Source organism: Struthio camelus, chromosome 7, assembly GCF_040807025.1.
Source record: "Struthio camelus isolate bStrCam1 chromosome 7, bStrCam1.hap1, whole genome shotgun sequence".
Classification (NCBI taxonomy): domain Eukaryota; kingdom Metazoa; phylum Chordata; class Aves; order Struthioniformes; family Struthionidae; genus Struthio; species Struthio camelus.
In genome coordinates this window covers 1,057,897-1,079,976 of record NC_090948.1, presented here as the reverse complement: position 1 = coordinate 1,079,976, position 22,080 = coordinate 1,057,897, and the positions used below count along the sequence as shown (strand labels likewise).

The window sequence follows — 22,080 nt, the reverse complement described above, 5'->3', positions numbered from 1 at the left end:
ATTATGTTAAACATTTGTTAGTTTAATGAAACCGTGGTGACCGTTGCTTCTTTTAGTCTTGTTAAAAATAATTATATATTGATTTAGTTTGGCTCAGGGCAGCCTAAGAATTTGCTACTAAAGATATAAACCTCTGATACAGAAGTCCCCCAGGTGATGATTGTAAGTGTTATACAATGTTGCTTTTTCTGAAGTTGAGTACCAGTCACCTTTGGCATGTTATATGAATACAGTGGATAATATATTGACTGGTAGGTTGTCTGAATGAGGATCCTAAAAATGTGGGTAAATAAAGTGATAATGTCTTTATGATCCTTGTGTAAGTCAAAGAGCTCCGGGTACTGAGTACATCATTAGTACCCCTGATACTTTGCTTTCTTTTCTTTCAATATAAATTAAGGAGGAGTAAAAAGTAAATGTATAACGACTTCTAAAAACTTTCATTCATTGTGCATAATCTGAAAAAAGCTGACCATCTGCAAACGCCTCTGGGATGAAAGAATATTGCAAATAGTCAAGACTTCTCACCATACCAGAGAGAATTTAGTCACTGAAGGAAAGAATGCTGGAGTTGTGGTCACGGTAACAAGGGATTATGGCTAGAAAGCACTATGAAAGGAGCTGGTGGGTTTTCTAGCAGTATTTTTATGCAATCTATATTTTCTTTAAATTTATACATAGTAGTGCATTTAAAAAAACACAATTCTTACTCTTTTATCAAGGGGGAGGAAGAAGCTGACTGAACTACCAAATATCAATGTGTTTTTAATACTGTTTTGGGAGAACACTGACTATTTTAAACAGGTTTAATTCCACTGCAGTTTTGCTCCTAATTACAAGATATATGCAAGGAATTTATCAACTGATTGTTCACGCATGGCTCAACTGAGACTGTAGTTAGTTATTTGTATCTCATATCACATGCTTGTTCTATCGTAAATATTATTCAGAAATAAAATAATCCTGTAAATGGAGTTCTCTTGTATACATAGATATACAGTATGCAAAGACAGAACCTGTTCTTCCTATAAATGGTATGTGCTTAAATTAATACATGTGAGAATTTCCAATGGCCTCTATAGAAGCAATCCTATGGAAAGTTAAGCATGTCTCTCTGCTGGACTGCAGCCCACATAAGGCCACTGTTTTGCCTGTGTAACAACAGCCTACTCCACCTGTGATGATGTGATTTGATGACAGGGCACGAACCCTCTATGGTATTACAAGGTGCCCCCCTAACTGATAAGCAAATTTTTTTTTTTTTTAATGAACATTGCAGTTCTCTTTTGAGCACAGAAGAACAACTCCGTTTTTGTCCTGCAACCATGCTAAGTAGAAAGCAAGTTTATTTTTAAATGATAATGCTGGTACAAAGTAAAACATATCTTTGAAAGTTCAGTGACTTATTTACTGATTGGCTTCCAGTGACAGCTTAGCATTATTCAAAGTTAAGAACTGGCAATGAAATTTTTTTTATGTAAAAACTTCTTACTGAGTTGCCAGTCATGCCAATAAATTTAGTGTGAAACTGTCCTGCTTTAGAGGACAATAGACAGGGCTCTTTGTATGATATCTAACACTGTTTTCAGCAATTATTTTTAAATGCTTAGAGAAAAAAGAAAACTGCATCCATGAGGAACCTTTTTATTTAAACATATAAAACTTATGATAATTTGGCAAACATCTGTGGTTTTTCATTAAACAAGATAAAATTATTGAATGAAAATGCATTCCCTTAATAAAACAAATAAGCAAGCAAACTTTTTCAAATCTATACAGGGATGAGGCAAGTTTAAGATGCAAGTTTATTATTTTGCAGATAAAAAGACTGAAGCACTGGTCTGCAAGAAGAAACAACAGAAGGAACTTCTATTAATTTATGAGTTAAGTAACAGCCTTTGCCAAAAAACTATTGGACACAAAGGTTCAAATAATTTAGGCTGCTGTAGATCATATTCTGAACTAATAAAAACTGGTGAAGTTTTAGAGATATGTTAGTTTATTCAAGCTGATCGTGTCTCTTAACATTTCAGGTCTCACATAAAATGAAAAAAGAGCTAAGCAAAATCTTAAGCAAATGAGGAATTGCCTCAAATGAGGTAAAAGCTTTCTCTGAATCACTGTTTATGTTACATAAGGCCACACATTCTTTTGGGCGAATCCCTTATTGTCATGATTACATCAGCAGTGAAGAATATTGCATTTATGAAGTATAAAGAAACAGCAATTCGGATGAAGATCTAGCTGAATCGCGATTGCTATATTAAAGCTAAGGTTTTGTTTTTAAGCATCACGTTTTTTTGATTTTCAAAGATATTTTACTATGAAGCAATATAGCAGCTGTTAATCTGTCTGAAACATGCTTTATAATTGATCCAGAAGACTATATGTTGTTATACCTTAGCTTTAGCATCTCTTCTCTCACTCTTACTAAACTAGGAACACGACGTTTACGGAACAGATGCACACGGATCATGTAGCTATTGCTAGCATGTAAGTTTCTGCTGTTCACCTCTTGTATTCCCAGATGAATATTTTCCTCGCCTTGAAACTGGATTTCACCTGCCTTAAAAAGTACTGCTTGAAGCTGTGGTTGTAAGGCGTCTTCCAATGTAAATCCTGAGGGCCAACAATGTATGGTCAGTAAGCACTGCGTTTCATTTTAAAAGGAATGTAGAGCTTTTAAGGAACACTTCCTCTCCCCTCCCCCCCCCCCCATCAGATTACTAGGTACGTAATTTGCAGCAGGAGCAGCAGTGCCTGCTCTAATTAAGACAGCAAAACAAAGTGTCTATCATAAAACTCGCTTTTCAGTTGCTTACCCTTGTCTGGTAACGCTCCCTATATTCTAAGGCAGAATTATTCTGTGTAAGCTGTTATACCTGTTTAGTTTTAGGAATGCAAAAGTCAGGTAAGTATGCCATTAACAAGATCATGTTGCTTCAGGAGTTTTCTGAAGTCGATTATCTTGTTAATTTTTTCTATTTGCTAAATAAGTAAGATGACAAAAGGAAAAACATTAACATTTCTAAACACCTCATTTTACTGTCATCTTCATGTACTTCTTACTATTTTTTCAGTCGTCATTTCCCATCTTGGTATGCCTTCACAAACGCCCTATGTCTTATATTCATTTACTTTCTGCAGCTTAAAGAAATGACTATTTTGAAGTGTAATTATTTAAACTGCTTTTACATTAAGCACTTTATGAAAAATGATTATTGTGTTAGCTATTCTTTACTGAATTGGAATGCTGCAAGATTGTAGCAACGGTGGAAGACACCAAGAAGAAAGTAAATACTTAACATTACAAAACTTGGGCTCATTTTGAAAGGAAAACTGCAGTATGCTTTTGTTCTGTGTTGTGCAGTTACTCATCTTAATTTTGGAAGGAGGTAAGAAAGTTGAATTGGTTTCATGCTGTTTCCACAATATTATGTGGATGAGATCTTGATTTTTTTGAATAGGAAGATCATCGGTGCCTTCATGCACCCCCCAGCTATGCATTCTAAAAGTCTAAGATAAAGACAGGGCTTGTCCTTCTTTCTGATTACTGTAGTTGCATAGTCCTCCTGTCTACTTTTCCAAGGCTGCGTGCATGCTAGTGAAACATTTGTTCCTTAGAACTCGTTTCTCCTGTACGTTGTCTGGCCCTGCTAACCTGCCAAACTGTATGTTTCAAAAGAAAGAATAAGAAAATTATACTTAGGAAGAAATACTGAAAAGCTGGGACTGAGATTCATGTAAATAGTATTGGCATGCTTATGTTGCATCTGATCCTAATCTTTACCAACTTTTCAAGAACACAACTATTTTTCATTTGGTGTGTTAAATTAGAACTAGCTCTTATGCTTTAAGTAATAAACGACTTGCTTTATTTCCCTAAAAGACAGAATTTGAGGCATTCTGTCTCTTGCATCCCCCTCACTCTAAATTTTTGCAGCCTTGATAAGGGTTCAGGATCTATGCAAGTGAGCGAGCAGAGAAAGAGCAGGACCAGAGCTAAGGGAAGGTTCTCTGGAAAATGGGCATCTCCTCAGGACTCTACCCCAAAGCCCTCTTGTGTGGTAAAGCGCACTCATGGGAGAGAGACAGATATGCTTAGACTCCCAATGTTCTTTGCAGGTATCTAGGAATCTGGCATGCTTAGGTAAAGGCAAACTCTGCTCCTGACTAAAAGACATTTAATCTCTTCACTTTAGTTTGCATCCTGTAGATATTTTTAAAGGAGAAGGACAATCTGAACCCTTAATCATCTAAAGAAAAATCAATTCCTGTTTTGTGGAATTTTAAAATATGATAATCATTTCTTCCTTTGCAATTAGTTTTTAGATTAAAACTCAATCCTCCCATGGAACTGAATATTATGTAATTATAATTATAGTTCATATATATTTAAACTGTGTCTCCTTTTGAAAAGTTCTTAACTAGCAAGAAAAGCTGAGAAGGAACGCTTGATACATTCAGCAATACCACAAGCAGCCAGGTAGGAAACACTTTCTGGAAAAACTAGTCGTTGCCCTTTTCTGGAGAAAAGTGTACCACTTATCTTTTTAGACAAAGAGGGAACCAGGAGTGAAAATTAGGCCTCAGAGAAGAGGTAAAAAATTCACAATGGAAGTGCTTCTTTTTTAAACGTAAACTTACCCTAGTCCAATGGCAAGCAGATGAGAAAGAAGCAGAGATGGAAGGAAAACCTTTAAAAATTCTGCTGAGAATATGCCCCCTTTCTTCATTACGCTTGTATTTCTCATGCTGAGAGTGGCTGTGCGCCTGGGATGTTTCAGGAGGAATTCCCTAGTTTTGAGGAAGAAAATATAAACACAACATTTAATGAATATGTGTTTAGACCTGCAGAAGTAAAAGCCATATCTGAGTTCATCCAGAAATACTGGCAGCACTCACTTTGGTGGGATGTTCTCAGGCCTGCTGGACCAGTCCCAAATCCAGTCTGCATTTTTCTTCAAGAGCCTTTCTACTTCTTTCCTCCTTTCAAGGAAATCTTCTTCAGACTAAAACAAAGAAACATTATCAAACAATACACTGGACTATTTATGGCTAGGCAATTATTATGGCAAAACAACTCGTGTCCTGTGTCTAAGCCCACATGCTAGATTTTACCTTTGGAACTCACTTTTCCCATCTCTTCCCAGTATGATTTTTCTGTATTGCTTGTAGTAAAGTATTTAGATGCTAGCTAAAGACTCTGGGGTGGGGGAAGGGGTCTTTATCCTCTCTTCAGAGCAGGATTTGAACAGAAGAGACCAAATGCCATATTTGCTTAAGTAAAGTCTGCCCTGGAAACAAAACGCCACAGCCTTGTATTTCATCCTCACATAAAGGATTTGAAAATAGCTGAAGTCCACACATCTGAATGATGTTTGGCAAAAGAAACTTCTCATTTTGCCTTCAAAATTATAAGGATATCATACTTATGTGATCTGAAGATCTCTGATACAAGCCAAATGAAACTAATTCTAGTCTAATGAAGCTACTTGGCTTTTGGGCCAGCATTTGTTCATACCAAGGAAGCTTGGACTACAGATGAAGTGAGGCCAGGTCTATCTGCATAAATCTGTGCAGCAAAAAAACGGTGGCTTCATTTTCAAGTGAATATAGCATAAATACTGAAGGAGAATGCAATTTGCAGCTTGTTGCATATGTATTAAACTGAGTCAAAGTCTTGTGATAAAAATAGTATGTGATCATAGGATTTAAATAGTTATATATACACGCATACACTTAAGAACAGAAGTAAAATTGTCCAGGCAACAAACACTTCTGGCATTTTTATAACTTTTGATTATGTGATCTCATAGTCAACATAATGAACTTTAAATATATGAGGAGTTTTCTGGTAACATGAAATGCAACATAATGTAATATAACATAGAAACAATTCATGGTATATGTATTTAGTTTACCTAAAGCTGATAATCCATTCAGCTAGATTCCTGTAAGAGCTGTAGAGATGATTGAAGAGTTTTATATGGGAAAAGAAGCAGCTGTGGGACCAAGTATGTTATATGTAATATATAATCAGTTCTCAAAATTATCTATACAGCTGTATAATTTAGAAACTCTAATAAAAAACTGAAACCCCACTGTGTTAAATGCTGTACAAGCACTGAACACAAAGACATTCCTTTTTTTAAAGAAAGTTTATAACACTGAGAAGACAATCTATAAATGACTACAGGCAGCCAAGGAGATCATCAAGGATGGCACTGAGATGAGAATGTTCAACACGCATCCAACCTACAAATGATAAATCACGGTAATTGAGACAGAGGGAGGTGATGGAAGAAATTAGTCTTTTTAAAATAAGATGTAAAGGTGCCGAGTTCTTACAAGAATTAAAGGAATGACATTGTACATCATGGCACAAGTAATTATTAATGCTGATGATTGTTGCCAGTCTATCATACACTGTTATTTATTTGATGTAGAGGCCCCCAGTGAAATATAAATCTTGATTGCTATTTGCTAACCTTGCAATAATCAGTCACAGGTATAGAACATATCAATTTAAAGAGAAAATAATAATATCTCTTTGCACAGAAACAGCGCAGGGAGAACAATTTATCTAATACAGGAAGTCTTTGGAAGAGCAGGGAGATTTACTTAAAGCTGTTCTAATACTTCTATCCTCAAAGTGTTTTGCAAGTAAAAATTTTAATATTAAATCTAGTACCCAATTACTGTGAAGACTTAAGATTTTAGAAATTGTACACAGTTGAATGGGAAATAATTGTGAATTTTCAAAGCAGTATGTAGAAATGTCCCTGTTAAGTACTAGTTATTGAAATGAACTGGAATTATAAAGCTGCTGCACTGCTTTCAAAAGTATTTTATTGGCTGTCATGTTTAAGTGACTAGAAATTCTTGCTGCTGTCAAATCTATTCTTTTTTAATTCATAGTGCACCTGTGGCAGCACATTTAAAGCAAGTAAAATCTCATTATGGGAGTTCTGTGACATATATCAAGTTGGCAATCAAAAGAAGAGGACACTTCTGCATGGCAGGTTATCTGCCCAACGTTAATGTTTATCTATATACGCATGCATATGCATGCCTCATTGATATGTTCCATGTAGACCTCAATGTAAAATCCAATTGTCCTACAAACACTGATAGACTTTATTCACAGTTGACCTATTAAGTAGGGAAGAAAAATGCCCGTTTCATGGGAGGACCACGATACAGAACACGACTCAAGCTCACAAAAAGTTGGAGTCTTAGCAAGATGTTGAATCCTGCTCTCTTCAATCCTAGTCTAGTGGTTATCTTTTGGACTATCTTTTTTCCTAAAAGGTACTGTAGATTCTGAAGATGAACATTTTGATTTGTGGCTGGAAAGAGGCATTGAAAACCAGGCCATTTTAAAAGACAATAGGTTAGGGCATCTAAATCCCTCTGAAAGTCTCAGGTGAAACATTAAAGAAAAAAAAAAATGTCTATGCAGATCATATTCTTAAAAGTACACATAAAGCCTGATTCTGCAGAGTTTATTCTAGGTTACTAAGTTACTCAGCTGCTTAAGTCTTTATGCTAAGAGCATTATCAGGCTCATATTTTAGTTTCTAATACTGGTTTTCAAACTATGATAGTAACAGATTCATTCTCTAAAGCAAGGTGAGCTTCTTACCTGAAAGCTATTCTTTTCTCCACTGCTGTGACTCTCTATTTCCAAAGCTCTGTTACTGTCTTGAGGCGTCTGGGAACGAGGAGGGCTCGATAAAAAGAGAAGCACAAGTAAGAAAGAGCTCATTATATTTTTTCATGATGATATTCTTTATGGGGTGAACTAAAAGCTAGTGAGTGAAGCTTGTACGTGAGCTCTCCCGAAGAAGCTATAGTGCCCTGATCTACAATCTCTAAAACAATTATCTGTCACCTAACAGTGTAATTCATCCATCATATTCAGTTAATCTTTGATTTCCTAATTAAATCTGCCAAGAACCTTGCTGCACAGAGCTGGTTTTCAGCAGTGTGAAGATATGCCTGTGAGGCTGTAAGGTGGCTATGGCCCACATTACTTACTCAGTAACACTGGGCAGCAACTGATGGATGATAGTGGGTTTTGGATTGAATTTGAGCTAGCCAGATGAAACTTGGAGGTTCTGCATCCTACTGTACATTTCTTGAGTCTTGTAGTTCCTCTGGTTAAATAAAATTTAGGCTGCAGACCTCCCAGCCCAGAAGAGTCAAACAAATGAATAAATAACAGTGGCTGACAATTTGCCTCAGATATATAGTTTTTTATATTATACTTCCAGAAATCTGTATATTTGGTTAATTAGATATTGGATTTTTTTTAAGCGATTAGATATCTAAGAATTCCTTTACTATATGTACCTCCTTACAAAACACAAGTTGGTTTTTTTAATCATCTTTTCCTTTATCGCTCCCGTTTCAGGCAGCAGCGTAAGCAGAATGGCATTGACACTGCTTGCACAAGGACTGATTGTTTAGAATAACAGCCATACAGTGGCTCGAGTCTTTTTTTTTTTTCTTTCTTTCTTTCTTTTTCCTACTAGAACAAGACTACTGCTTGTCCATAATCAATAAGCCCATGGGAAGTTCAACTGCTGCTGCTCAACTTCTTTGTCAGGATACACCAAAACCTCAAGAAGTCATCTTCATGAGGTGTGAGAAGTCTTCTAGTGTCCTCTTGCCTGTAACTTTTTCCTGGTTTCAGGACAGGCTTCTGTCCAAGCCTTACTTCAGCATTTAAATACCCATCTTTTAAATATGAAGTTTTCCTGTCCCTTTGTGTGTATGTGTATGCATTTCTATATCTGTCTTTGCCTCTCATACATAAAAATGGCTTTGTGTAATTGTGAGCTTTACTTTGTTTTTAGTAAAGCATTTTATGTCTACCTGTCACAGTGTGAACTTTCTCTTGAACTGCTTCGTCCAGATTCATGTTGAGCATCAAGGAGTATTTTCTCCATGTCACCATTGTGAATGGAAATAGAGGCTGGTACTTGCTCTTGGCTTGTTGGTGTCACTGTGTTTCCACTACCACTTCCGTTACTGCTGAAGTGGAGTTCTACCCAGGAACCTGCGTGTCATAATTGAAAACAGAACCAGAATAAATCAAGTGGTTTTGCATAAAAGGCATGTAGAACACAAGACTCTTGATCCTCCCCAGTGTGATATTACAATATGACGTCCAGAAGTACTGGCATTGATATCTCAGCTAACAAACATGATGAACTGCCAAAATGTGGAGGTGCTTTTGTTAGCAAACTGGGAAGACTCACAGAACTGAAAAGAAGCTGATCACCATACTGTGTGACTGTTTCTGAAGCTAAAAATCTTTTATTTTAATTCAGAGGGATATATGTAATTTTTGTTGTTCAACATCGACGGTAGCCTAAGAATCTAATCTCAAGGACTGACTTTCTCTGCCAAAGTTTAGTTATTAATTTACTCAAAATATATTAGGACCAAGACTCCAGTCTAACTGTGCTTTGTTTAGCCTTTTTTCACTAAACATATTTTTAGGTCTTACTGTTAGGCAATAGAGCGTATGTGGCAATGACTAGATCATGTGTTGCTATTTGCAGTATTTTTAACATCGATGGTCACATGTTGCTTTGTCTTCTTAAAGCGTTCTGAATAACAACTCTCTTCAGGGCTAGCAGTAACCAACACACAAAAGGACTCATATCTGTTTTGTCATTTATAAAATTAGCTTGGGATATTATTTAAATAAATAGCAATGGAATTTACTATACAAAAGTTTATGTATGTAAAATTTGACAACAGTAGAAGTAGATGAAAAGTATCGTGCCCATCATAGGACACGTTTCAAAGCTCAAAAGCCTGAATAGGAATAAGGAGATACAGCACTAAATAATAGGAGAAAGAAGGCAGGTGGAACTATGTGAATTTTGGTCAACGCAACAGAAAAGCGATCTAGGACATAAACAAGGAAAGGGAGGGACAGAGGCGGACATTCACGTTCGGAATGTTCCTGCTCGAGTGCTAAGAGACGAATTGGAATAGAGAAACAGACTGTGGCAGGGCTCAGAAAGCAAATTAAAGTCAATAAAACAGCAGAAGGAATAAAGGAACAGAAAAGAATAACGTAATGCAGGAGAGAAGCTAATAAACAGATCTAGTGCAACATATAAACCGTAAAAGCAGAAAGGTACTCTGGTTGTGAATAGATTTAAGGTTCAAAAATAAAACTGAAACAGCAAGAAGCCAGACTACTCAGTTTCTGTTAACATTACTTTCTCTCCTCTTAAAATGCACAAGACCACAAGATCTTTTGAATGGAAACATTCTGGGTTATTAACTTCTGAAGAAACATTTTTCTGGATAATCTCTCTTTTACTCCACAACTTGTTAAATGACTCATTATCTGCTTGTTTGTATATCTAGACACACTCTTCCCTGCCCCAACTTATGAAATCCCGAGTTATCAGAAGAATGATCAAAACCACCAAAGTGTAAATTAGGGATACTGTCTAACTGGAGCCTTAGCACCAGCTACCTTGAGAGAATCATCTAACTGCTGCCCTTCTTCCTGATGCCCCTTCACATCCCACCTCAGCTTCTGCTCCTTCATTTATGATAATAAATGGAGGAGCGTGTACATGTACTACATTATATGTAGTATATTATAGCTACATGTACTGCATTGTAATGATTTGTATACATGGTTATAAGCTATTTTTCCTTTAAAGATGCATATGACTTGAGGTGCACTTCCCACAATACTTTTCAACAACCATCAGCACTATAGGCACACATAACAGCTGCATACAGCAAATTAAAGTTACTGAACTGAAATCTTTTTGGATATAGCACAGTTAATGTATGATAAAACATGAAGAGAAAGATTACAACAGAAGAATCATAGAATGCCTGCATGTTTAATATGTTTCCTTTTTTTTTCTTATTTTTCTTTTAGACACTCTTGTGACTAGGGTTGTGCAACTGTACTGAGTTGCTGTTTAAGTTGTTTATCACTTAAAGATAGCCTATGTTTTCATAAAGTTGGAAATATAAACCAATACAAGCATGGGTAATGCTGCAATGCAAACTGAACAGACTGAGTCATGGGGAAGGATCCTAACTGAGAATTATGTTATATGATGCTCTTGCCCAGCAGACGCACTGTGGCAGTACAGATTAGCAAAAGAAAAGACACCAAATGAGTTCAGGAAATCTTAATTTCTTAGGACATAGCTTTCAAAACTGGAGAGTTGGATGTCTGAAACAAAGAACAATATAAAAAAGGAAAAGTCCAAATATATAGAGAGAAGAGAGCATGCCTCTGTAAACTGCTAAAACCACCAACCAAATCACAGCTGAATATGCAGTTGCACTAAGGGTCTCACCTCTACCGTAAATTCACTTGCTAAATGCAAGAGACATGCAAATGACCTAGATTTTCCCTTAAAAGCACATCCCAAACTCTCAACAGGTGGCATTTCCTTTGAAAACAAAGGTTCTGTACCAGGGTGCACATATTTCACGAGGATCTATCCTAACCTAGCTGTCCCGGGTACAAGACTCTCATACCACCGCTTTTGGAGTTCCATCAGTTCTGAATTTCTCTGTTCATAGACAGTTTTCTGAGAAACTACTGCCAGCATTGCTGCAACATCACAAACTAACGAAAGAAAGGTCTTATTAAATGAAAACCGAGTATTTATATCCAGTTGTTATGCATGGAAAACATTGTATCAGGAAAATATTATCCCGTACTAGATGCACCGCCCGAGGAAGCGGCGCTCGACGCCTTCCCCTTGGCGGCCCTGACAGAAACGCCGCAGGTGAAGGACTGCAACGCCCGTTTCCTGCCTAGGGACGTTAACAACGGCGAAAGAAGGCCCTCGGGGTCGCTTAAAGGCAGCTCCGACGCCCCGGGCGTTACAAGGCGCTGCCGGCCGTTCCGCACGCCTCAGCGGCGGTCCGGGACTAGGCCGCGGCCTCCGTTTCTCAGGAAAACACCTCTGCCCCGCGCAGAAACGAACCGCCAAGGGGGGGGGAGGCAAGTTTAGATTTCGCACCTTTCAGGGACACAGGACAGGCGAGGCCGCGCCGCCCGCCCAGACCCCCAGCCGGGCTGCGGGGCCCGCGCCGCACCGCGCTGCCAGCCCGGCCCGCCGCTGCCCTTACCCTGCAGATTCTCCTCCTGCGGGCTGAGGCGCGACATGACCCGACCCGGCCCGGCCCGGCCCTGGGACGCGCCGCTCGGTTCGGCTCCGCTCGGCTCCGCTGCCGCCGGCGCCGCTGCTGGGCCGCGCGGCGCGACACGCACTGACCGCCCCCCCCGCCCCTCCGCCTCAGCGCTGACGGGAGGGGGCTGCTCCGCCGTGACGTCAGGGGCCGCGCCCGCCTCATTGGCCACCGCCGCGCCCCTCCCCCGCCGCCCGGCCGTCGGGGCCGTCGGGGCCGTTGGGGGCGCGGCGGCCCCGCCCCGCCCCTCCCCTCCCCGGCTGTGAGGGGGGCGAGGCGTTGGCGGGCGTTGGCGGGCGTTGGGGAGCGCGGGAAGGGCGGGAAGGGCGTTCGTCGCCGGGCAGTGTGGCAGCCGGGCTGTGAGGTGACACCAGACCCACTTCTCCCAGCCCCGCGGGGCCTTGTCTTGCGGGTCGCTGCGGCTTTCAGCGCAGGTTCTGGTCAATCAGCCCTGGAGCGGTTAATTTTAGTTACGTACATTTATGCTTCTTATTACTGTTTACAGCTATTTAATGTAACAGCTTTGGCTCAAGTATCTGTCCTACCTGCTGTTGTTGTATGGTTTTGGCAATTTAACGTGTTAGAGACCATATTTTGGCTTGAAGATGCAGGAGAGAGTTGATCTGCAAAAGCACAAGCTGTGGCCTTGAAACCAATCTCTGACAGCTCTCACATTAGTGGCACAGAGCCTTAAAATGGATAATAATTTCTTTTTTTAATATTGACAAAGGTTGTAACGTCATCAGAGCAGACAGCAGGGGTTCTCCAAATAGGAGATGACATAGTAAAAAAGAGTGATGCCGTTTGAAAGCAGATGCTGACTTACTGCTGGGAACTAATCTAATGAAGACAAATAAATAAAATTTTATTTTCTTTAGCCAAAGGATAGCTAAAGTTTTGTTTACTTAAGTTACAGGATGCAGGCATTTTCTCCAGGTTGAAATCTTTTTTCATTTGTGCCTTTCTGCAGTAGACAATCCTGAAGCCCTGATAAAATATCTCTCTGGCAAATTTTCAGTGACATATCTCGATAAGAAGGAAGATTAATCTATGATCTTCCCTGGTGCTGCTTAAGTCATCAAGCCCCTGTTCTCTGACCATACTGTCCCAGCACAGCCCCAACGCACAGGGATCCAGAAAGATACAAGGTCAGGATTTTATTAGTAGGTAGATTATACTGAGTATGGCCAATGGATTATTGGACTAAGGGGAGCAACAGATTGGCCCATGAAGACCTTGTCACCTTACACACCGTTTTTCCATACCTCAGTCCTAGGCCTTCTGGAGCTAAAGTAGGGCTTTAAGTAGGACTTTACTTAGAGGTAATTGGTCTTAAAGGATGAAGGAAGTCTTCTCATAGTATATGCTGCCTGGCATGAATTCTGAAACGTGATAAAAATTTGATTTATGTGTTCATTCACATGAGAAAAACTACTTGGATGGTCAGTGGAAAATAACCCCAAAGCCAAAGCAAATCCTCTTAAAATAATTCAGACAAATCACAAACTTTTGTTGTGACATTAGTTCAGACTTTTACAGACTGAAGATGTTCATGAGTCTTTCTGCTGACAGATTTTGTACACAGCTCCCTCACTAAGGAGCAATGCTGAAAGTGCGGTATGCCTTGGGATCAATATATATGCCTTGATTTCGTCTCCACAGTCATTAGCAGACACATTCTGCAGCAACGAGATTATTCTTACATTGCACTGGTGTGTAATAAAATAGATTAATCATTTTAATATCTTCATTTAAATACAAAAAATTACGAATGTTGTATTTACCTAACAGATTTTTAATACAAGGCTTTAATAAAAGCCTTTTGGCCCCTGTGAGGAAAGATTCCCAAGCTCTGCTTTGAAGAAGTGCCTGCTGTGTAGTGTGTAGAAGAGCAGTGCACTAGACAGAGAACTTTTCCCTCGGCAGAGATAATCCCTTCCAATTTCCAACTTAATACATATGGCTTCAGACCTGGCTTGTTCCCCATAGGGGCATGCTCTTCTCTATATGAAGAGAAAATCAGATCCACTAAAGATAGTTTGAGCTGGGTTTCCCAAAACATAAGAACTCTGAAAGTAGCCAGAGCGGAGCATCTTTACTTCTTCCTTAGTACAGCCCCAAGATGACTCTGAGGATCACTAGGCATATCAACACTATGCCCACAGGTGCAGGTGCAGAGGAAGTCCATGCATCTGGACACACCTGAAGGGCTAGCTTATTGTCAAGCTGCACTCAGGCAAGCAAAGAGCAATGAGAGGTGGAACATGACATGCATACGGCTGTTCCAGAGATTAGTCCTTCAAAACATACAGGAAGTTAAATTATTTTTTGTTATTCCTGGCCACAGGAATTTGCATGATTTGCAAATTTGCATGATTAAAAATCTATTTTTAAATAGATTGTTTGTTAATTTGCATGATTAAAAATCTATTTTGTCCTACTAAGAAATTTATGGCAAATTTGTCCTTAACAGAACAAAATACAATTTTAAATTAGGTAACTATTCAAGAAGCAAGTTCTTTATATGTTTATTTATTTTCTCTTCATGTACTAGGCCCAAGAGCTGGGCACAGACATTGTTCTAACAGCTGGATGCTGCCTCAAACTGGACTTCGTGTATTCATCTGTAGCTCTCTGCTGCTCTCTGCTGTCCAGCAAACCTTTGCACCTCGCTCTGAAAAATAATCCACAGAAATCTAAGAAGCTTAGATCACTGAAGAGCAAGTTAATCATCCCACAATACAGGCAGAAGTGTGTCGATTTTCTCCACGTTAATATACATATCTCTCGGGGACTGTGGAAGCATCTAAGGAACAGAAAGCTCAACGCTGTTTGAATAAGAATATGTGCTGACTGGCTCAGGAAGAGAGGAAGGGATCACTGAAATAATTGTTCCACTTTTTCTGTCTTTTCCCACAGCAAGAAATCTAAGGGGAGAAGATTTACGGTCTGGATATCCACCAGTCAACAGTCCTGAATAGTCTTTTCCTACACTCTGGCAACCAGAAACAATTCCATGACAGAATCACAGAATCACAGGATGGCCAAGGTTGGAAGGGACCTCTGGAGATCATCTAGTCCAAGCCCCCTGCTCAAGCAGGGTCATCTGGAGCACATTGCACAGGATCATGTCCAGGTGGATTTTGAATATCTCCAGGGAAGGAGACTCCACAACCTGTCTGACATTCATAGCAGGTGAAAATCTGCTCTGAAAATATCTCCAAACAGGAAAAAAATGGACAAATATTTTATCTTTTGGCGCTACACAAACACTGAACATATCCTATGTAAAGCAGTACATTTACCATGTGCTGTTTCCTGTTTCAGCAGCATGGATATTACGTTGTCTTAGAACTGACTTCCTCTGTTAGCAATCTTTCGGCAGCACCAAGCCCTCCTCTAGGAGGAATTTGAGCAAACAAATCTATGTTAGGATTTCCTGATGAAGTTGCTCCTTTATTGTTCTACTGGGAAGAAGGGAGAAAAAAGAGAAGAAAGGAGAGCTTTTCCCCTTTGCAGGATGTGCTTCGTAGTCGGGCAACTGTATAGGAATATAAGAAGAGACCTCATATTTTCAAGCCATGTTTTTCCAGCCTGATAGAAGTATGTGGCTTGTATCCACTCTGTTTAATATGCTTATATTTCATTAGGTTCTTCAGTTGCCTTGCAGTGCTAAATTAAGTAAAAGGTCAAGGTATAAAAGATAAACTGGAGCAATGCTCTATTTATTTTTCTGCTACCATTAATGCATAAAGCTTTTATTAAGAGAATTCTAGAAATATTCTGAAGTGAGATTCTGTAGTTTGTGGGTCAAGTCTTCTAATATGAGAACCTTATTCCTTCATAATAAAACAATGTTCACTTTTTCTACCAATGCTTACTTGACAGTACTCCCTTGTCCTCTACATCACTGCAAGAATCCCAGCCAGACCACCCGGACACGCGTGTCTTGGTGCCTAAATGCTGGACAGACTATTGGACACACATGTCTTGGTGACTGAGTGTATAGGTATGAGAATGTGACTGAATCAAACTGGTTTTGTTTCAAAATAAGATCACTCTCCTCTCCTATAAGGTCTTGCATTGAGTTTTGCTACAACGCTACAAAGTTATTTCTGATAAGAGAACATTAGGGAAAGGCCTTTATGTTTAATCTCTGAATACGCATTTATGATTTTACAATATTACACTGTTATCCTAAATGTCACAGATAATTAGTCTGAATTAAAAATAATTCAATCACAGGAAGGAAAGAAGTCATAAATTGCTGGGAAAGGGATCATTTTTGTATTAAAACTGAAAGGGTAAAGCTGAGTTTTCAGGAAAGGTTACAATTTTGCTGTCAAAACTTCTCTGACTTTGGAGAATAATTAATTCTACAAACCATGGGCCAGAGTCTGCTCTGACTTTGGTGATCTAAAGTTAATGGAAAACGAAGTACTGCTGTAGTAACAGCAGGTGTAATTATATAGGTAGTTATAATTAGATAGTGGTGCCTAAAATGTGATACCAGTGCATAAGAGATGGAATAAACTCTGCCAGGGTCTTGAGCAGACCAATTGGCCTTAATGGCGCTGAGCAGCCACACTGGGGAGCAGCCACATGCCCTCTGCCCTTGGCCCAGGAGCCCTATCTAAGCCCAGCCCTGGACCTTCACTCCCAGCCTAAGCTATGCTGTAGGTGTACCTGATCCCAGCCCTGTTCCTGAGTTATTTGGATTTCCCAGATTGACCTCAGACCTGACTTACTAACTTGCCTTCACTTGGTGATTGCTGGACTGCTGTTGCCGCTTGTTGCTGTCACCGCCCTGTCCCGCTCGGGTGCCGTGGGACCATGCCCCATTGGTGGGGACGTTGCCTCCGTTGCAGCCGCCCTTGGCTCCTGGCTGGCTCGCCACTGCAGAGTAGCCCAGCTCTTACTGCTCCCTGACAGACCCTCAGTATAGCAAAGCATAACAATTACTAGGCTACATGGGGTGGAAGAACGCGTGTTATATATTTAATAGTAAGTAAATACCTACAAATGTAACAAGGAGGTGTGTTTAAGCAAAAGAGCTTCTTTAACTCTGCTAGGACTCTGATTTAAGACTTAATTAGCAGCCCTCCACTCCTGCTCACAGTCATCGACTTCTCATTGCAGTTGATGAAAATAGGTATTAAATCCTAGTGCTTAAAATTCTCACCATGAGTAGATATTGTAGTGCAGATATCGATTAAGAAACCATCTTTGTTAGTGGTGATGAATATTGGTAAGAGAGACTGACCACCCAATTGAACAGTCAACAGGAACTTGAACAAGCTCAGAAGAGCTACAGGCCTTGGCAAAAAGCAGTGACAGCATTTCTCTGTAATGCTAGCCTTCAAAAAGGAAGGAGGTTGAAATGATAATTTGACAAGTCCTTAGAGTTTAGACAGCAAAAGGTGCAGCATGTTCGTTATGCAAATATCCCTTCCCAATTCTGCTTCCCTGGCTCTGTTGATTAGCCTTTGCAGTTCGGTGCATTCTGCTGCCACCCAACACCAGCACGTCCCCCGTGCACAAAACTTTGTTAAAGCTCCCTTTCTCTTTGTGTCCTGTTGACTGACCTTTATTCCAGAAATCTCTCCTGCTTTAAGACAGATATAAAGCAGGGTCAAATTAATCTTCACACATACTAGTAAATAACACAATAGTCCTGTGACAGCTACCTCTAGGATCTTTTGTTAGTAATTGGATGCATTTGTTTGCATGTAAATCTTCGTGGTCCATGATTTTTGATTGTTGCCAGAAGAGCACTCTGCTGTGATCAGTGAAAATAGTAAATTAAACTAAATCTTTAAAAGATTATTGGTCTGTTAACCTGTGATCCTGTAGGATCAGGATTGAACCCACTTTAATTTTGTTTACTTGCATGTCAACAGAAAAATCATGCATTATTTCCTTTTAAATCAGAGACGATGGTGCACCTCCTCCATTGACTAGCAAACTGCAGTATTTTAAACAGTTACGAAGTCATGCTTGTTGATCAGACTCACTTAACTTTGTGTTTAATTTTAAGCATATCTTTTTGTACTGTGTCAGCCTGCAACAGTTTCAAGGGAAAATTATCTCAGGCATTATGCAAAACCTGTTTATAGTCTTGTTTAAATTAGTTTGAAAATGGATAACATTGATTAAACTTTCTTTGATTTCTTATTGGTATAGGATAAATCAAAGTGAGTATTTTATACCTACTTTATAATGGATACAGTATAACCGAAAGTGCAGACTCAGGACTGATTTGGGAGAATGAGGCTGTCTGGAACAAGTGCCTAAATCACCTGAGATGGTGATATCTCTGTACAATGCAAGATATGAAGCACATATGATATTTTAGTTACGTCCCACCTACTGTTCTCCGGTGGAGCAGTACAGAGTAGATCTTGCTCACCTGTGTAAAACACAGGTCCTCAAAAGCTTCTAAAATCTGAGAACCACATACTTCTTTCAGTTTTCTTCACTCCCTATAATGGCTTAGTTATTAACTTTATCAACTGCCTCAGTAAATCAAGTCAGGATATATATTTTCATACCGGACATTTCTTGGAATAGAGTTCATCATTAACTACCAAATTGTTCTGAGTTACTCATTCCTGAGTTATTCATTCTTATCCAGACTGTTGAGATTAGGAGGTGAAACAGATAATGCGTAATTTATTGATTTGGCATTTCTCTGATTTAAAAAACAAAACAATCTTGCCAATGCAATGGTATGATTTAATATATAAACTAAAGAAGATAAGGAATTAAGGGTTAGGTCTATACATGATAATCATACTAATTTAACCAAATCTATTTCTAAAGTGACCTAAATTGAGACTTGTGTAGGGACTCTTAAATTGGTTTAAATTAGCTTAGAAGTGGATAATATCGATCAAACATTCTTTAGTTTCTTAATGATTTAAGATAAATCAAGTTATGTAATTTATACCTGTTTATCCAACACCTCTTTCACACATCTGAGCAACGTGATGGTATTCTGGAGTGCACAAGGCTGCATTTGAATTGCTTTAATACAGCATGCCCACCCATCCCTGCTGTCGAGGGACAACAGCCGGAGACACCTTGGGGTGGCACCGACTGTCGTAGCCTCATAGTCTCCTCAGCTCTGCTCCGTTCCCTGCCACCCCCAAACACACCAACAAAACAGCAACAACAAACATCATTAGCCCTAAAAGCTGCTGGTGGAGATTTGGATCTCCTGTATTTCTTCTGGGAACCCTAAGAGTCAGCTGATGCAAAAGGTTTTGGCAGAAAGATGGTGAACAAGGTATACGTTTTGCAATTAATGGGGGAAGCAGAGGGGGATAAAATATTAGCTCCCCAATCCATCAGGATTTTGGAGAAACTAAATGAACACAGAAGTTTGCTTTTGTATCATTTTTATTAAGTTTAAAAGGCAGCAGCACTACAGGGGTGAGGGGTGGGGGCCATTCTTGCAACTTATTTCCAGATTTTGTTTTCTTCCTTCTGATTTATGAACATGCATCACCATTCCTTGCATTTTTCTTTCTCTGTATTATTTCTTAGTTGCAACAATTTCTGATGGCCCAGTGACAAGAATCTGATCATTAGCGTCTTTCATGCCTTATAGCATCACTGGTTAGCTCTGCACGCTAGAGATGCACAGGAAGCAAGACTCATTGACTGTAAGTGAGAGTAAACTCATTTTAGATATGCAGATACAATACCAGTAAGACTCAGAAATATCTTTCTCTTTCCATACTTCTATGAGATACTTATAGAATCAGATTTGACATTGGAAATGCAGAATGGAGCTTGTCTGAAAGAGAAATAAAGAGCAGTTCCCTATGGCATTATTCTTTTAATTTGTTACAGACTCAGGGGGTCCTCATACTGCTCCCTAGGAGGAAGCACAAGGCAATCTACTGCAGGATCTGTAGTAAATAGGGCCATCTATTGCTCCTACGCTGTTTGTATTCTTCAGCTGAGCAGTTTCCCTGGTTATAAAAGCATCGTTTAATACTCTCTACCTCAAAATCTCATCACAATAATCACAATGTTTGTTTTCTTGACTAAGAAGGTTTCCTTTTGTTCCATTTGGAGAGTTAAAAAAAGAAAAAAAGCTGCTTCTGACATAGCTACTGCAATCCGAGGGCTGTACTATGCATTTTGTACAGTGTGTTATACACTTATCTCTAGAAATTATGGAGTAAAAGGCTGAGGAGAAGATTCCTACCCAGTTTCGTTAGATAGCTGCGCAGAATGCTACATCAAAAATCACCTGGCTGACTTGCTGATCTTTATTACGGCAAAGTAGGAAGCAGTATGCCATGATAGCTGAAAAAAGGAGGTAAATCAGAAGTTTAAAAACAGAAAACAGACTTGTGTTGTTTTTTATAACCTCCAAAATATAAGAAATTCTAACCACTTCTACAGTGAGTCAGAAAAGTGGGGCATGAAAATTTCTTCAGCTCTTCTTTTACCACTAACTTCAAAATTTTAAAAACTGTTAACTTTTATGTTGTGGCTGATAAAGCATTGGGTAGTGGAATGCTTTGGACAGATTAGTAGTGAATACGGTTCAGTAAATGTAAACCGCCAAAAGAACGTTCTTTCATTAGCACTTTCTAGCTGAAAAAAACAATGGTTCTTTGAATGATATAAACTAATAATGGCCTGATGTTTTATATCACCTATAACTTTGTTTCCCATTTTATTTGCTTACTTATAATTTCCTGCAAAATGTTCCAGCTCAGCTACAAAAATAGAAAACTATTTTTAGTCCAGCAATTCAAAACCTGTTATTTGCACAGCTTTAGTCAGGTGTCACAGTCGACGAGTCAGTCAGCCCTTGCATATTGTGGAAAAGGATTCTTGCTTAAATTTGGCCGCTGGATGGAATGTGTGATTTGGTGATCTTCTCATTGTGGAATGGGTTGAGCTATAGAAGTTCAGCCGTAGAAAGATGGTCTAGTTCTTCAGAAATATTTGAGCCATAAAGAAGGTGCAGAGAAAACAACTGAGTTTTTGTCAAAGCTAGAAAAAGAGATGTCTGAAGCTTGTAGTGTACCTTGCTTGTGTTTGAAATTAAATTCAGTAGCTTTGTGTTTGTAGATTGAGGCACTGATCCTGCAATGTTTCTTGCAGGCAGACTTTGTACTTCCACGAAGAATCATTTAGTTCAAGAGGATGCCCAACAGGTATGAAGTCCCCCCTAAACAGTCAGAATTGAGGCTTAGGAAAAATGCCTATGTAATGAGGCGTATATGTCTGTGAATAATCATTACTTTCTCACTTCAGCACTGTATGAATGGGCAGAGAAAAGGAAAATTCTGAGTCTAAAGCTTTGACAGCAAAAAATAAATAGATTCTGTTCTTGTAGCTTCCTGTCACTAGAATTTTTATATATTTTTGTCTTTCAGGTATGAAGTAATCATAAATTATGAAGTAATCATAAATTTTATTCTAATAGCCTTCTCAAACTATCACTACACGCACCTTAGTCAAAGGATAAGTAAATTGCAGAGCAGTGAGAGAGGATATCAGAAATACAGACATGGAAAGTTCTAGATACTTAGATACTGTCTTTTAGAAAAAAGAAAACCCACAAAAAAACACCCACCTTTCTGAAAATGGGTAACATGCTTTAGGACAGGTTTCCACTTTCCCAGTTCTGCACTCAGATCACTGTATCATGCCTGTCAGCTACACGGTGAGTTTGCTCTGAGTGGTTCCTAATCTTCACCATCAGGAAGAAATGTATCCTACTGACTTCTGGATAATTTTGCAGAGTGCGGGGCAGTTTTAAGTATCTTGTAACCAAATAGATTCCCTTCTCTTTCTATCTATATCTGTTACTAAGTAGTGAGTTAAAGGGGAAGCTTTAGTATGGTG

At 39.1% G+C, this 22,080-nt stretch overlaps 1 protein-coding gene across 1 annotated transcript; it reads right to left on the bottom strand.

Annotated features, from left to right (window-relative positions):
• Positions 1-1,628: 1,628 nt before the first annotated feature.
• Positions 1,629-12,332, bottom strand: BNIP3 (BCL2 interacting protein 3). The gene is made up of 6 exons (XM_068951383.1): positions 12,145-12,332; positions 8,884-9,067; positions 7,649-7,733; positions 4,906-5,012; positions 4,648-4,797; positions 1,629-2,619 (listed from the first exon to the last, which is right to left on the bottom strand). The coding sequence occupies exons 1-6, from the start codon at positions 12,179-12,181 to the stop codon at positions 2,568-2,570; spliced, it is 615 nt and encodes a 204-aa protein (XP_068807484.1). The 5' UTR covers positions 12,182-12,332; the 3' UTR covers positions 1,629-2,567.
• Between the last annotated feature and the right edge of the window lie 9,748 nt (positions 12,333-22,080).